The 15,738-nt window shown below is 35.1% G+C and overlaps 1 protein-coding gene across 2 annotated transcripts in view; it reads left to right on the plus strand.

Moving 5' to 3' along the window:
- The first annotated feature begins 944 nt into the window (after positions 1–944).
- Positions 945–15,738, plus strand: part of LOC106461988 (protein NipSnap-like) — a 63,010-nt gene continuing 48,216 nt past the window's right edge. For both annotated transcript variants that reach the window (XM_013921857.2, XM_022389106.1), the window contains exons 1-2: positions 945–1,038; positions 13,146–13,282. In XM_013921857.2, the coding sequence (XP_013777311.1) occupies positions 968–1,038; positions 13,146–13,282 (208 nt within the window). In that variant the 5' untranslated portion in view covers positions 945–967. The remainder of the gene's footprint in view (positions 1,039–13,145; positions 13,283–15,738) is intronic.

Below are 15,738 nucleotides of genomic sequence, written 5' to 3' on the forward strand. Positions count from 1 at the left end.
GAAGAAATCACTAATAGCCGAAGCTACAGTTGTAGCTTCCTGATTTGGTATTGCAAATGTGGGAGTGGAGCATCAACCACTCTCTGGGGTGAGTGTGTATTTCGTATATATTTAAATTGTTATAACTTATATTGTATACTTTATTCTGTGTTTAATTTGGAGAGCTCTCTGCCTTTCACACTGATGATTACTTATGGAAAACTTAAGCCCAATGGCTTTGTATCTTTTTTCCGGGAAGATTTCATAAATGTATTTTTTGTATATAATGACGATGCCATCGCTCTTTCACACACGTGAGTGTGTGAAAAAGAGCACGGAGTTCAATTTTTGGAGGTATTGCTTTCGTTTTGTTATGTGAGTGTATACTTTGTAAATTTTAATGCTTATGCACATAAATGTTGCGCACATGTGAAAAGCGATGTTGGCTTTCCATTTACTACTTTGTTATTTTCTTAGTATTTTCCCGTGAAATGATAAAGTTAATATTAAATAGTTTAATTTTCTGATTACTAGTTACTTTTGTCCAATTTTCATTGAGTAAATGTTTTTCTTTTATGTGGTAGATTTGATTTTTATATCCGAAATTTGAGAGCCTTAGTTATTTTTAATTTATTTCGTGTGAGTCTGCCTCATTCGCTAGAGAGTAGTTCTAAAATATTGTTAAAATTATAAAAAATTTCTTTGTTAAAGGGCTGTTCTTCTTTCCTTTCATCTCAATATAGTGAACAGGTTTTTTGTATTAGTTTGTCCATTCTTAATTAGACAATGAAGTTTTGCGTTTTTTTCATTTTCTTATTTAATTCTTTTTACCGTTCTTGTTGTAAAGCAAACTGTCCAGAAAGGGATGTTTATAATCTTGTTGATGGACACTTTGATTTACAACAATAATCATTTTAACATCTTAGAAAAGGCAAATGAGAGGACGCTAGTATCGTACGAATAGGTTAAAGGAGACGAATTATTAATAATGGCATCTATTGTTATGAAAAGTGTTAAGTTTTATCGGGATATTCCTGGCTTTTATTCTCTAATTACTAGGTATGTTTTGAAGCATTAAAAAATACCAACGTATCATTTATTAAGTTGATAGTTGTAATATAACTTTAAGCAGCTGATTAGTTAAGTAAATAAATTTAATAAATAAATATATATCGTAGTCGTAGCACGGTTTGTTCAATCGTAGTTAAACGTACGGTAAACTTTAAATTAATTAAAGTTAAACCCGATTCGCGAGTAATGCTAAGTAAAGGTGACTGAAGATGCTGTCGTTTCAAAAAGTCTGATCTGGAATTTATTTTAACCAATAAATAGCATCATTTGACTTTGTGAGTAATAAGGCGAACTACTTTTTTGTTTTTAAACTTTTAAAGTGATACTGATAGTGATACATCATACAGACAATTAACTTAGATTTTAAAAGTTAGTCTCTAGAAATTAGAACAAGATCCATGAAAGAAAATATTAGTATCACGCGACTTTCTAGTTTCTGCCAAATTTTGGCAAATTATGCAAAAATCGCATGCCTTATTTTATTCTATGTGTTTTTTGATTATAAATTGGACTTGTGTAAGGTATCATACATGATAAATGGCGTTGTAAAGGTGGAATTTTAAAATAGTTGTTTTACGTGTTTGGAAATTGGAGTGTTCTGCTTGTGGGTATGATTACAATGGAATTGCTATACCATTACCAATTAAGTTGTCCAGGAAATTTGGGATACAAAGATATGTGGAACACTCATTTATAGTGGGAGAAAAACAGTCAAAAAGAAAAGTAAATTATGTTAAAAAAAAGATGATGACATGAATAATAATGCTTGGAGATGACTTGAATGGGTAATGATGAAGAACTTTAATACAAGTTTAACATAGCAGCAAATGTACAATGTTTTGACAAGGTTTTGTCATCATCAAAACCTTGTTGAAATGTTGTACATTTGCTGTTACGTTAAACTTATATTAAATTTCTTCTTCATTACCCATTCAAGCTGTCTTCAAGCATTATTAATCTCAAAGTGGGTTCCTTGTCATTGAAAATGATGATATGAATGTTAATGTTATAACTGTTGAGAACTAATTGCTAACAAATGTCAAAAGTTTGGATGATTTTTGTAATTACTGTCCCAGGATTGTAACTTGTAAGCAAGAAGGAATATGACAATGAATTTGGAAGATATAGAAGGAAAGCTTTTGAAATCATGTATTCTGTTGATCTTGAACAACTCATAAATGAGATTATGGCAACACCAGCAGGAACAGTTGTTTTAATCTACTTAATTAAGAATACGGTGGAGGTATATACCATTTTTTTCAGTATATTCAAAATAATTCAAATATTATGCCTCAAATAGTTGTTGATTTACTGAAGCAACTGTATGACAGTAGTACAGAGCATTCCTACTGATCAGTAAATAGAATCTAAAATATTTCTAAAGAAGTCACAATATAAGAAAAAACTTCCAATATGCCAGCTTTATAGAATTAGGTGATATTAGTGCTTAATAATGCATAACTACTGTTTTACTTGTTGAATATCATTATTATGACTATAGTATAAAATGGCATGTTCATTTTCTAGGAGATTCCACTTGTGAAGTGTCAGGTTTCCTGAAGTATTGATGCATTCAAAAACAACATATTTTTTGAGTGTATTCAATTACATTGGGAAATGTTATCTAAGTGCCAGAATTAGCCATTTAGATGTTAAAAGATAAAGTTGAAAGTGAAACCTGAAAAATAACTTGGTATATACGTAGAAAAATCTCATAATTATATATTAGTTAATGAGTAGGACTAAGAAGTTATACAAGTTTACTTACCTGAACTGTGTAACTTAAAAGTTAAAGTTTCAAGTGTTACACTAAGGATTTTATAATTGTTGGAGTAGTTTATGTGAAATAGATGGTATGACTACTTTACGAAATTTATGCAAAATGTACATGTCATAATCTTAGTAATACTATGAACATAAATAATAACAATTACTAATGTAGGTAGTTATGTAAATTGCAGTAACTGATAATTTTATACTTTTGAGAGAACATGTATGTATTATTATTATTATTGATACTGGTACTAGTCTAAATTGTTTGCTAATGCTATTACTATAAATAGGCTTAAAATTAAAAAGGTTGGTTCATTATTACTTATTAACTTATTTTTTCTAGGGTTCTTAAGATATTAAAAAATAAAATACTGAGTTTAGAAGTGGGAAATTTTATGATGCATAAAAATGACTAACATTAATGCCAGTTCTTTGGGCTGAGAACTGCAGGTAATGGCAAAATTACAGGAGACATTTAATGCCCATATTGATCTTGAGTGACTGATTATGCATTCAGAAATTAGTCTGTTAGACTGTGAAGTTTTATCTTTGAAATTTGGACAGTATAATACTAATCTTGGCCTCAGGTCATACAAGTTACGTGAGAGCTGCATGGGTACTACTTAGAGAAATATCCCCAACTCATCATCTTTGATTTGTAGCTCATACTATGAACCTGCTTTGTAAGGCCATTTGCAGGCAAAGAACTGTGAGTAAATGTAAAGAAGCAATGGAGCAGATTATAAAGTTCTTTGGAGAGAGAAATGTCTCAAAACAAGTACTCAAACATATTCAAGTTGAGAAAGGTAGAAAAGGATTTTTTGTCAAGTTCCTGAAAATATCAAGCCACAATAGGTCTGCAGGTTGACATCCACATCTGTGCCCACAACCACAAAGGTCTGCTTAATAATAACATTTTTTGTATGCAAGTGAGTGATGTATTAGGCATGTTGCAACTAATCTTGCATCATTTACAAAGCTGGAAGGTGACAAACTAATGTTGTCTGATATAGCCCTTATCTTAACATAATATGTGGACAACAAAGTTTTTCAAATCATCCCTGATAAAAGTAAAAATTTCAAATCATTCATTGTTTTTCAGGAAATCATTGATTCTTCTCTTAAACTCACCACTACTGCTAGTAGCAATTCAGTCCATGAGCTAATAACCTTGTTAGAAAAATATAACTATGATTCATTGGAGTTTAGTGTTTTTGTTTTTTTCTAAATCGTGAACTTGTGTTCATTCATACTTTGTATTCAGAATACAGCGTAAAGAAATGAGAAACCTTTATCCTGTTGATCAAGAAGATGAGGAAGTGCACATTTTGTAGCAGTCATTCTTGTTAGAAGTTAATGAACAGCTCTTGATGATGTCATTTTCCATATACTGAAGATTTCTTTTTCATCCTGTCTGACTAACATCCTACATTGTGAGGTTGAAATTTATGGTCCATATCTGTCTTCTTTCTTCAATGAAACAATATTTTGGCCTTCTATGCTGATGCCTACAGAGGGGATTAAAAAGTATTGGCAGGGAAGTTTTATGAAAGTCAATTAGGATCACTCTACCTAACATGGTTGAAGACTTAGTGAGGGTTAGTTTCTATATGATAAGCTTTCTACCCAACTGAATTACTTATAAATGCAAAAAAAAGTGAAACTAAAATGGGTCAAATAACTTAATATTGTGCAATTTAATCTCTATCTCATCCCAGATAAGACATTAACAATGACAATAGAGAAAATGTACTAACTTTAATTTAAAATGAACAAGCTCTGGCCGCTGCATTAGTGAATACTAGTGGGACTGGCACTGCTAAAAACCAGGACAAAGAAATTAGGATAAAGGAGCAAGTGGAGATAAACTTGATGAAATCAGTGACTCAAAGTGTCACTACAGATAGAGTATTGGTTTGGAGATAGAGACAAGTAATAAAAAGATTTTGAAAAAAATAAGGATGATGTAGGGATGGCAATGCCAAAAGTACAGAAACAAGGTAGGAATGAATACAAAAATCCCTACGTAAATAGCCAAACTTTTCCAAGAAAAACTTTTATCTACAACTAAATGTTAAATTCCTTTCATTTACATGAATTCAGGTTTGAATAAAAGCATTTAAATTGAATAATGCTATAAAGTTTTACAATGGCTAATTTCCATAAGCTACTTACATAGGGATTTTTGTATGGTTTTGTATATTCATCCCTACCTTGTTTCTGTACTTTTTGGCATTGCAATCTCTACATCATCCTTATTTTTTTTTTTTAATTGTTTATTACTTATTCCCCCCTCTTTAGGAAGGTGGGAGTTTTAGCCTGGCATGGACATCATGTGTTGATATTAGTGAAGTGCTATACTGTTTCTGCACTCCCCAAGTTAAAATATATTCTTTACCATTAAAACTTGTGTACTTGAAAAATGGTTGCACAGTGATTGAAATGTCCTACTTATTGTAAAAGCTGTAACTTGTAATCAGATAGATAAAGACTGTTATTAATGATTTAATTTCTGTTACTGTTTTTCACAAATATCTAGTTTTATCAGAAACAGAGTTCTTGAATAAAAAAACTTGTAGATATTAAATAGGTATCTAAGAGTGACTTTATTTATTCAGAAACACTACCTGCCTTTCTGCGCTGCTATGAGTTATTACCTCACATTCAACAGCCATGAAATTTTACTTGCATGCCACAAGTATTGAACTAACTCCTACCACTACAAGTACTTACATGTATTGTGCCAGCTTATGATGTAATGGTCATTATGCTTTAGCCTTCCACCAACAGAATGGTGACATGACCTTTGTATATAATATCTGTGAGCACTAGCACATGATCATAGGCTATTCTTTCCTTGGCATATTTTGTGTTCGTATGTGTTCATGGACCTGACATTCAGTTGTTATACCTTTTGCCCATTTAGTACAGCACACACCTGCATGTGTCAGATCTTGGATTTCAATCTGTTGGAGGTACTTTCGATGTCTTGGATAATTTAGCTTCCACATTCTTATTGAGTTGTGATTAACCATGTTGTACCAAGTTAACTGATGATATTCATGCTTGTATGCATCAGGTGGTTGGTTCCCTTCTGCCTATTTCTTCTCCTATTCATGTCCTTAGTCATGATGTTTTTTGCCGTCTATGGAGCCTGTGGATGGTTTTGGCCAGCTCTTCTACTTTTGGTGATTGTTTTGAGCTCTTCTTTCCCTGATGAAGAAAGTACTTCCTCCTTTTCTGTTTGCTATGCTCATGAATTAGGTATGTGATATTCCATCCATATATAATGTCTGTTTGCTTATTTTGCTTCATGTTCCTTCTGTCCCAACTCTGCATTTTTCCACATTTTTCTTGTTCTACTCTTCTCTATGATTCCTTTGTGATGGCTTCAGGTCCTGGCCCTTTTATATTTCTTCTTCATTTTTTATATTTTTCTTTCTCTTTGCAGTGCTTCTTTTACTAATTTTTCATTCAAGCTATATGTTTGTTTTTGTCTGTTTTACCTTACTTCATCTCTGCCTTTCATATCTTCATTACAATCCCAATAATTTTGGTGGAGACATCTATTATTATTTGTTTGTCATTTTGGTTTCCATTTATTCCTTCCCTGTCTTTATTTTGACATGGTTTCTTTGTTTTGTGGATCTTCTCAGTCAGGTATCCACATCTCTTTCTACATACGGCCTTTTCTCTTGCCCACTTTTTTACGGATCTGACCTTTGGGGATGGTCCCAAATTCTTGGAATTCTGGCTTAGACTGTTTGCCTACAATCTTCTATTGTTTTCTTAGTTTTTTGATCCTGATCTACAGTTACCTCTGACTGCCACCTGTCCTCAAGAGTCGCATCAAGCTACCCCTCTCCTGTTTCTTATTCTCTTGCTTCTGTTAATCACTTGTCACCATCACCAACTAGCTGTTGTGGTTTTCAGCAGTGATTTATTTTTGGAATCAATCCTGGGCTCTGATCATGTCAGTCCCCACCTCCCACATAACCCTTCTGTATTTTTTTTTCCACCAATAACTTCTAGGCTCTGCATGTCCTTTCTCATCATTTCTCTTGTCTTTCATACTCCACCTCTTTTTTCTCATTGTCCACTTTCCTATCCTATTCCCTCTGATCTTTTTAACCTTCTTCATCTTCAGGATGTGGTGTCCACTATGTTGGCAGTGGGAGGTATAGGACCTGGACCTGTCTTCTGTTCTATTTAGGGCTTTTATTCCTGTCTTTTTCTTATCCCCACTAATTTGGGGTATTGGCACACTATCATTGATTTGTAGTCCTTATATCATTTTCTCATTGTTACTTCATTGCAAATTGATGACTTTCTTAATATGTTTTGGCCCTTTTATCTCAGGCTGTGTTTAACCAAGACAGACATTTAAATTCCAAAACAATATCTCACCTCAATACACAAAAGCTTCTCTCATCTTGAGTTTGTGTTCTGTAATGAGATTTGCAAGTCATCATCATTGTGAAAACGTGAATTTGCACCATTGCATGATGACATAATCATGCAGCAGAACCTTCCACCAATAGGAGTGCAACACACCTCCATGTGTAATGACTTCCTCTACATTTGTACACATGAATCCTTATTCTTTCCCTTATCATTGTTAAGTGCTGACATGTTTTTGATTGATATTTCCCTCTCTAAAGTTAATTTTCCTGTCTTTGTGACTTTCTTATTGCTATCTTGGTACCTCTCCTCTCTTCACCTTATGTTGGTAGTACTTTCCTTTTCCCCTCATGACTTTTCTTGGGAATTTAGATCTCTCCTTTCTTGCTTCCATGGTCCATTCTACCATTTCTCTTCTTCTTTAATTTTTCTGTTGTTGGAACTTTTTTGGGAAGATTACACTCCTGTGTCAAGTCTGTCTCTTGTCCACCTTTCTCCAGGAACTTGATTTTGACCCTTCTGTTGGTCTAGAGGAAATTAATAGTGTCCCCAATTCCCCAAGCTTTGATTTTCCAGATTGTCACAGCCTTGACCCAACTGTTCTGTATCTCATCCCAGCTCTTCTTCTATTCCTGTGTTGTGTATACTGTCCATCCCCACTTCTTGACTCACTTTCATTCAATATCTTACTGGCCTAATCACCAATGATCACCCAGTCCTTTTCTCCCCACCTCTATGGTCCTAACTGGTTTCCATTCATTTTCCATCTGATCCTGCACACTTTTGACTATTTATTTTGGTGATGTTGGAAATATGGGAATATTAACCCATCATGAGAGTTCACAGCCCCTCTTTCGATCTTCTCTTCCACCTTCTATCTCCTCCCCCCCCAAAGGTCAGGGACTGGCATCTGATTATTTACCTCTCTTCCATGGTCATCACACATTATTGGATTGTGAACTTCTTTCTGTTGGTCATTTCAGCTTGACCTATGAAAGACCAAGATCTGTGTTTCAGGTGCCTTTCTCCACATTATAATCCCCTGACCTCACAATTGTTTCTCCTATTCATCCTTCTGGATCACATTCCAGTTCTGTGCCTTTCTGTTGGGTATAGCTTTGGTCCCACTGCATTCTCATTCACATTATGTGAACCTTCAATTGCCTGGATCACATTCTGGGTCTGTGATCCATTTTATGTTGATAACAGGCTTCTCTTCACTTTTTCTCATGCATAATCCTCTCTACTTCACTTCACTTCCTTTTTGTGATTCTGATCATTTGGAGTGTCTCATCAATTTTCCTCATCCTTTTTCACTGATCCTAGTTCTCATTTAGCCTTGACTCATGTCAGCTATGCCCAACCTTCTTCTATTTGCCTACTAGACCTTTAATATCTAATTACCGTATTTCATACCTTGAATTTACTTTCTGGACTGGGGTTCTCCTTTGGGGCCATGGCTCATTTGAAACCTCTCCTTTTGCTTTGCTGTGCACATATGTCTTCCCTACAGTGGATATATGAATGGAACCTTTTCAGGTTTCCACTAACCTTGCAAATCTACCTCTTTCCTTTACTTCTGGAGGATCTTGCTTGGTGGCTATACCTCTCTACCACCAACTCTGGTATTCCCTTTCCTTCTTTCATTCCAGACTTTCACCTGTTTAGGGTGAGGTGCATTTCTGAATGACATTCTGACTTGGGGATCTTAGTTCCTGGAGTGATGTTTTTTACTTATCCTACCTTCTACTTTTTCCCTTTGACTTCACAGGTGAGATTTGTCCAGTCTATTGTGTGATGTATAGGAATTTTTTGTGGAGTATTAATTTTTTTCCTCTTACTCTTTTCAACCTTCTGCTCTTGCCCTTTATCACTGTAAGTAAACTGTCTACCACCATTAGTCCCTCCACCATTTTCTTCAGCTAGATTGTTCTACATTTCCATATCTTCCTTCTCTGTCTGGCTTTTCATCTAGGGCCTGTCTGCTTCATCCATTGCAGGTTACTGTAGGCATTGTCCACACCCTTCTGCCTCTTCCTTTCATCCTCCTCATCATCTGGTCCCTCTTCCCTACTGGGACCTTTTTGTGGTTCTTTAGACTCTTACTTGCCCTCCACCTTTGTGGTGTTTTTTTCATGTTTCTTGCATCATTTGTCTCGCAAGACATACTATATCATTATCATTGCCTGTGGTTGTTGTTGGTCAGAGGTTTAAACCTTAGACATTTTCCATACTCCTTATCATTAGGACTGGTTGATATTGTTTCCAGTCTACTTCTTACTTCTGAAGTCTTGAATTGCATGGGAGGATGAACAGATGTTTTCTCCCATCTCCCCCCCTTCTATTTCATCATTTTACTATGCTTCTCATCCTGATCATCTTTGTGTCTTCTACTGGCTGCCTGTTTGTGGAAATCAGTATTGACTATTTTTGCTGTGGCAGACCTCATCTGGGGAATTTTCCCCTTCTACATTACCTACATGTTCTTGCATAGTTATGGGTGAGTCTAACCTTGCACCTTTTTGCATCTCCTCCTGCCAGTTTTGACATTTCACAGCTTCTGTTGCCTTTTTTTCATTTCCAATTTTTGGAAATCTTACAGGCTTGTATGTGGAGTACACATACAACATATTTCATTGCTATCATCACTGGGTGGCTTCCTGTGCCCCTGGTTATTGCTTCCATCAATTTACCATTCTTCAGTCTCCTAGAGGCTCTAGTGTGGTGAGTTGTACCTGTTGTGTTTTCCAGTCGTCATTCCCATATCATTCATGCATTTCATAGTATCTTCATATGTGTACTATGAGTTTTTATACATTCCATCATAACAACAAACAACAAACTGGAGGAGGCAAGACTCACAAGATCAAATGTTGCCTGAGGAACTAAATCTTGTGCTTCTTAAGATTGTGCCATTGTAACCTGCCAACTGGCCAAAGTTGCTTCACAGGGAAAACCTACTCAAGATCCACATTAAGTGAGTGTTAAACCTATTTGCTTTTACTCAGCACCCATTGTTGAGATGGGGTTTTCTGCTTGGACAGTATATCTCAATAATTGGTATAACATTTTTCCATACAAAAGAAAGAGACAACATCAAGTGTAGTCCTGTCCTTAAATATGGCTTATACTTGCTGTCTTTGGTTGTAGTAACCTATTACTCTGTTTTTCAAAACACACATACCTTATCTCACACTTTAGCTTTATCCTAACAAAGGTTTCTTTTCTCTGCCCATCTAAGCATTGGTATGAATCTTATATCACTTGCTCTAGCCTTTGTTCTCCTCTATATTGGTCATAGCAAGCTAAATATTGTGATTCTCTCCACCTACATCAATGCACCCCTATTCTAGATCTGTATATTTGCTCACTGTTATTACTTCCTATTCACTTTTCTTGATGGCAGAATGTTACAACAAAGGTTCTTTGTGCTTCCTGTGGGTTTCTCTCATGTGTTGTATAACTTTAGTTATACCTATGCTTTGTATGTATTTTTTTTACCCATCTTATTGGGTTTTGAGTTTATTATCAATTTTTATAGGAAAAAAAATCTGAGACAATTCAGATATGAATTCTCATATCTATGTCTCTGACATGCTGACTCTTTTGAGCTGCTACTCTGCCACCTTTGGAATCTAGCATTGCCTGGGCATTGTGGGGAGGCCCCCACTGAACAGAGGATGTCCAATACCTCATATGAAGAGAGGTGGAGTCTTACACGAGGTCTGATGTTTCTTCTCCTCTCGGCTCAGAGGCTGAGCTTATGGAGGATCAGGGATGGACTGGTGAGAATTTAGATTTTTTTTTCTGGCTCCTTCCATTGCTCAGACAGCTAATAACGAGACTCAGACATCCCGCCTCCTCAACCATGTTTACACCTAATATATCAAGTTTGTAATGTCTTGAGCATTTCTCCTGTGGCTTACGACTCTTCTCCTTCTTTGTTAGTGGAAAGTCATTCAGCTGATTACCTGGTCTTTCCACCTTCACTAGACATTGATGTGCATGCTCAGAGATTTGCTGATCAATTGAGAGTTGGTGCTGCCATGCATTGTCCTCCCTGTATATTTTATCAGCATGCATTAGCTTTCCATTGCTCGGAGGACCCATATATAGATTTTCAGAAGTGAGATCCTCTTCTTCCTATTTGGGGTTCTGAGCCTGATGCCACTATTCTTCTTAACCTAACTCGGTTTTCCTGAATTTGACTATCAGTTATGTGAGTTTTGCAGTTTTATCTTCTTTGCAACTGTTGTCTGAGGCCTTTCAAGGACTCCTGCTCAATTTTTAGAAGATCTTAGTCACTTATTGAATTCTACTTTGCTTTGGTACAGTTATCAGCTGCTTCTGCTCTCTCTTTGGTCTCTTGGTTGGATTTTTGGAATCTTTTGCAGAGAGATGCCTTTCTTGAGGGCATTCAACTTCTTTATTTGACCCTTTGAGATCTCAGAGAAGCTCCTTTTCTCAGACATTTGATTTTGCAGGTTTTCCAGATTCCATAGAATGTCGGTTAGATGTGGCCCATCTCCACTCATCTCTTTTGACACTGGCCTCTTGCCTTTCTTGGTCTTCTGCTGGACAGTTTTCTGCATCTCTATAAGAATAGAAGGAAGATTCTGCCCTTACCAGTGGGCATTCTCTGCTCATGGGAAGTGCTGACAATGGGTCTGGTTCTATGGTGGCTTGAATCAGATGGTTCACATCTGTATGGGAGATCTTTGCCAGTGATGAGTGGGTTAATCAGGTTCTTACAAGAGGATTGGTTTTTCATTTTACATCTCCTCCTCCACTGTCTCTCATACTGGTTGTCTTTCCCATCCCCATAGATTGTCTTACATCCAGTTGTCGGGCACAAGTCATCCAAAGAGGCCGTAGAGTGTGTCGACTCCTCTATCAAGGGTTTTTATTCCCATTTTCTCGTAGTTCCATAGAAGTGGGCAATTAATGACATGTCATCGATCTTTCTCATCTCAATCATTTCCTCCAGACTCCTCAGTTTACCATAGTCATTTCTTTCCCTCCAGTGGCACTTTGCACCCGGTTTATGGATGACAAACAAAGTTCAATGTTGCTGATGCCTATCCTCATATTCCAATCATGGAGTCTTCATGTCATTATCTCTGTTTTATGCATGAGAGATAGGTTTTTCAGTTTTGCATTCTACCTTTTGGCTTTGCATATGCACCGTACATCTTTTTCCAGATTGTCAGATCTTTTTCATGTCATTTTCACTCATTGAGCATCCACACCATTATTTGGATGACTGGCTTCTTCTTGCTCCTTCCCATCACTTGGCATAGTTTCACACTTGAGCTCTTTTATCCAAAGCTGTGAGAGCTGGGTTTCTCATCAAAATGGAGAAGTCTATTCTTACTCTCACACAGTATCTCATCCATTTAGGTGTATTTTTCAATTCACATCTCAGTCAGGTCCAACCTTCAAATGCCTTCAGGCCATGGAATGGGCTGTTCTTGTAATACACTCATTTTTGTCTCTACTGGTGGAGGGTTGTTGCATGCTTATATGCATTCAACTATGCATCAATATCAAATGGAAACACTTGAGATTTAGTTTGGAGCCTCAAGGCTTGTAGCAAGCAAAAAAATTTGTGTATAGATGACAGCACTGAATTGGGAAAGCTAGATGTGAGTATCTATTGGAAATACATTTTCATTGTAGGAAATGTCTTTTTTATAGTTTTGTGGTACTTGTGTTTTACAACTTTCTTTCAGTGTGTACTGTAGGCACCAAAATATATTATAGTGGTGCTTAATCATATTAGTTATTTTGAAGGTAGTTGCTTAGATATCTCCAATAATTTTAGACTTCTGGAAGGAAATTTATCATTCACCATATATTACTTTTTCATAAATGTACAATTTTTATTTCCTTCAACTGTACTGTTCTTTCACCAAATACAGGGGTATCAGCAGCAGTCAAACAGATAAGGCAAGTGAAGGATGGTGGAGTAAGTTGCTTCATGTACGGACTATTGATCCAGGAAAGGATTCCCACTCTAGACTATTGTCTGATGTGGAATTAGTGTATGAACTTCAGAGTAAGTTATTGAATATGTAATAATTTTACAATATTAGTAATAAAAATTACCTAAGTGATTTAGCATGAAAAATATGTTTAATATAATTTAAAGTTTGTTTCCTTAAATTTTTTGTATGTTTTAATAATATATGATAAAATTTTATAGGCATTTTTTTTTATAATTGTACAGTTTTTAATTTTGCCTGACTGGGCAGTAGCCATAATTAAAGTAGTTCTATAACATTGTTACAAAACTGTTTGTTAAACTAAATCAAAGATCATAAACATCAAGTCAAAACAGTTATTACAGTTACTATTTTTTTTAATTTGATGGTTAAAACCAGACAAGATTTTTGAATTAAAATGGCTATACCAATAAGATTGACAAATGAATGTTTAATTATGTGTGATAATTTTTTATTTTTATCATCTACTTGATATTAGGATCACCATTTGTTTTCGTATGGTCATACACATTTATGGTATTTTAAGGATTAATTAAGTTCAAAGTTACTTGATTTTTGTAGCATCAAACAGGGTTTGTATGAGTCATGAAGTTTCTGGAAAATCAGTAGAAAAATAAAATGTCTTCCACACCTTGAAAGTTGGGAAATTTTCTCAAATTCTGTTTGTGATTGTGGTATATTAGGGGACAAATTATCCAGTTTGTGTCACAATTTGCAAATCAAAACAACCACAGTTGTGTATCACTTTCCTCGTTGCTTAGAATAACCTACAGATCATTCCTTTCTCTTGTATGTTGTCTTTGAGACCTCCAACATCACACTGAAAGTGCTGTAATGTTTCTGTTTGCTATAACAAAGCCAAAGCTGATGTTAATTTCTCAGAAATTCTCACTAAACTATAATATTTTCACACTTTGTCATGCACATACCACATACACTTTGTAGTAGTCTGTTCATTCAAGATACTTGGAATGTGCCCTGTCGGCAATGCATACTGCAGAAATTGCATGCAGTATAGTTATAGCAGACTTCCAGTTCACTCCATGTCTGATGTTTTTGCCTTACTATTCATGTTGTGCCATTTCTCAGAATGAAATATCTTCTTTTATTGGTTTTTCCACTGTAATACTGCCACTGTTATCTATAAAAAATGTCTTCCATTGGTTAGCACATATAATATTAATATCTATGTGAGAAAGAGGTCTGCCTTATTATTATTTGTTGTCATCAATGAAGTAAAAAGTATTTTTTGCATTTATCAAATTTGTGTACATATTAAATAATGCCTGGAAAGTGCTGGTTCAGTGAACCTTGTTTAATGACAAAAGGTACACTTCATGGATAGATGACAGTAGCACAAAGTGTGTTTTCTGTAGCACTGTCCACACAGAAGAAAATAAAAAATCATCAATGTTTTAAGATAGGATGAGCATTATGGATTGATCTAATATTCTCTGATTCTGGATAGTGGTCATAATTCTGCTTACATCCTGTAGTGATTTTATTTAATCTGATTTTTTGACCTGTTAATTAGAATGCATTTACCAGCAGCATAACATTTTCATAGTTTTGTTGTATTTTCTTCATTGTCCCATTTTAGTTGATTTAGTGTCTAGATCAAAGTTTCCTAAACTTCTTCAGCCATGGAACACTTTTGAGCTCTAAAACTATTGCTGGAAGCCTTAAGAAACATTCTTATGTTAAAATGTTAAATCATAAAAAAATTATCATCTTTGTACCAAAGGGAACTACATATATGAATACATTTATAGAACTTTATTTTCTGTTTCTTGTATTTATATGTTAAGTATAGTTAAACCATACCTATACATGGCCTGCTTCTTGACTCAAAGTTCACTACACAAAATTTTCTTGTGGAACCCCTGGATATATTGTATGGATCCTAGGGTTCCACAGAACACAGTTTGGGAAATTAGATAGACCAAATCCTGTCACTCAAAAAATGTTCATGGAAAATTAATGGAATTTCTGTATTCTTTGAAGTGTACAAACAATGAACAAGAGATCTGTGGATTTAGTATTAAGGAGAAGCAGAGTGAATTTTGTTGGGAGTGTAAAGAAAAAGGCAAGGCTTGTTGTGATGTACAGTAAAAACACTTTATTTATCAAAGGTTAAAGAAATGCACAAACAGAAGATCCACGGGAAGTTTTAAGAATTTTTTTCATGTATTGAAAATGTCAAAACTAATCCCCCTGTTGTCACATGTTGCAACTGTCCAACTAGAAACTTTGAATGATAACTATATAGAATTATGTCTGTTTATGTGATAATTATAGCCAATTCTGATGTATAAAAGTTAATGTAGGATAATATACAACTAGTCCATGAAATAGTATAAAATTTTCATGACTGGATACTGCTACAGAACCTAACACCTTGGGTGAAATTGGTAAGTGACCTCTAATGGATTTACAATGAGTTAGGACTGTAGAAAATTGTAATATATGAAATACATCTAGAAGAGTAAGATACATGATATATGTATAA

This window comes from Limulus polyphemus, unplaced genomic scaffold (genome assembly GCF_000517525.1).
Source record: "Limulus polyphemus unplaced genomic scaffold, Limulus_polyphemus-2.1.2 Scaffold1071, whole genome shotgun sequence".
NCBI classification, from domain to species: Eukaryota; Metazoa; Arthropoda; class Merostomata; order Xiphosura; family Limulidae; genus Limulus; species Limulus polyphemus.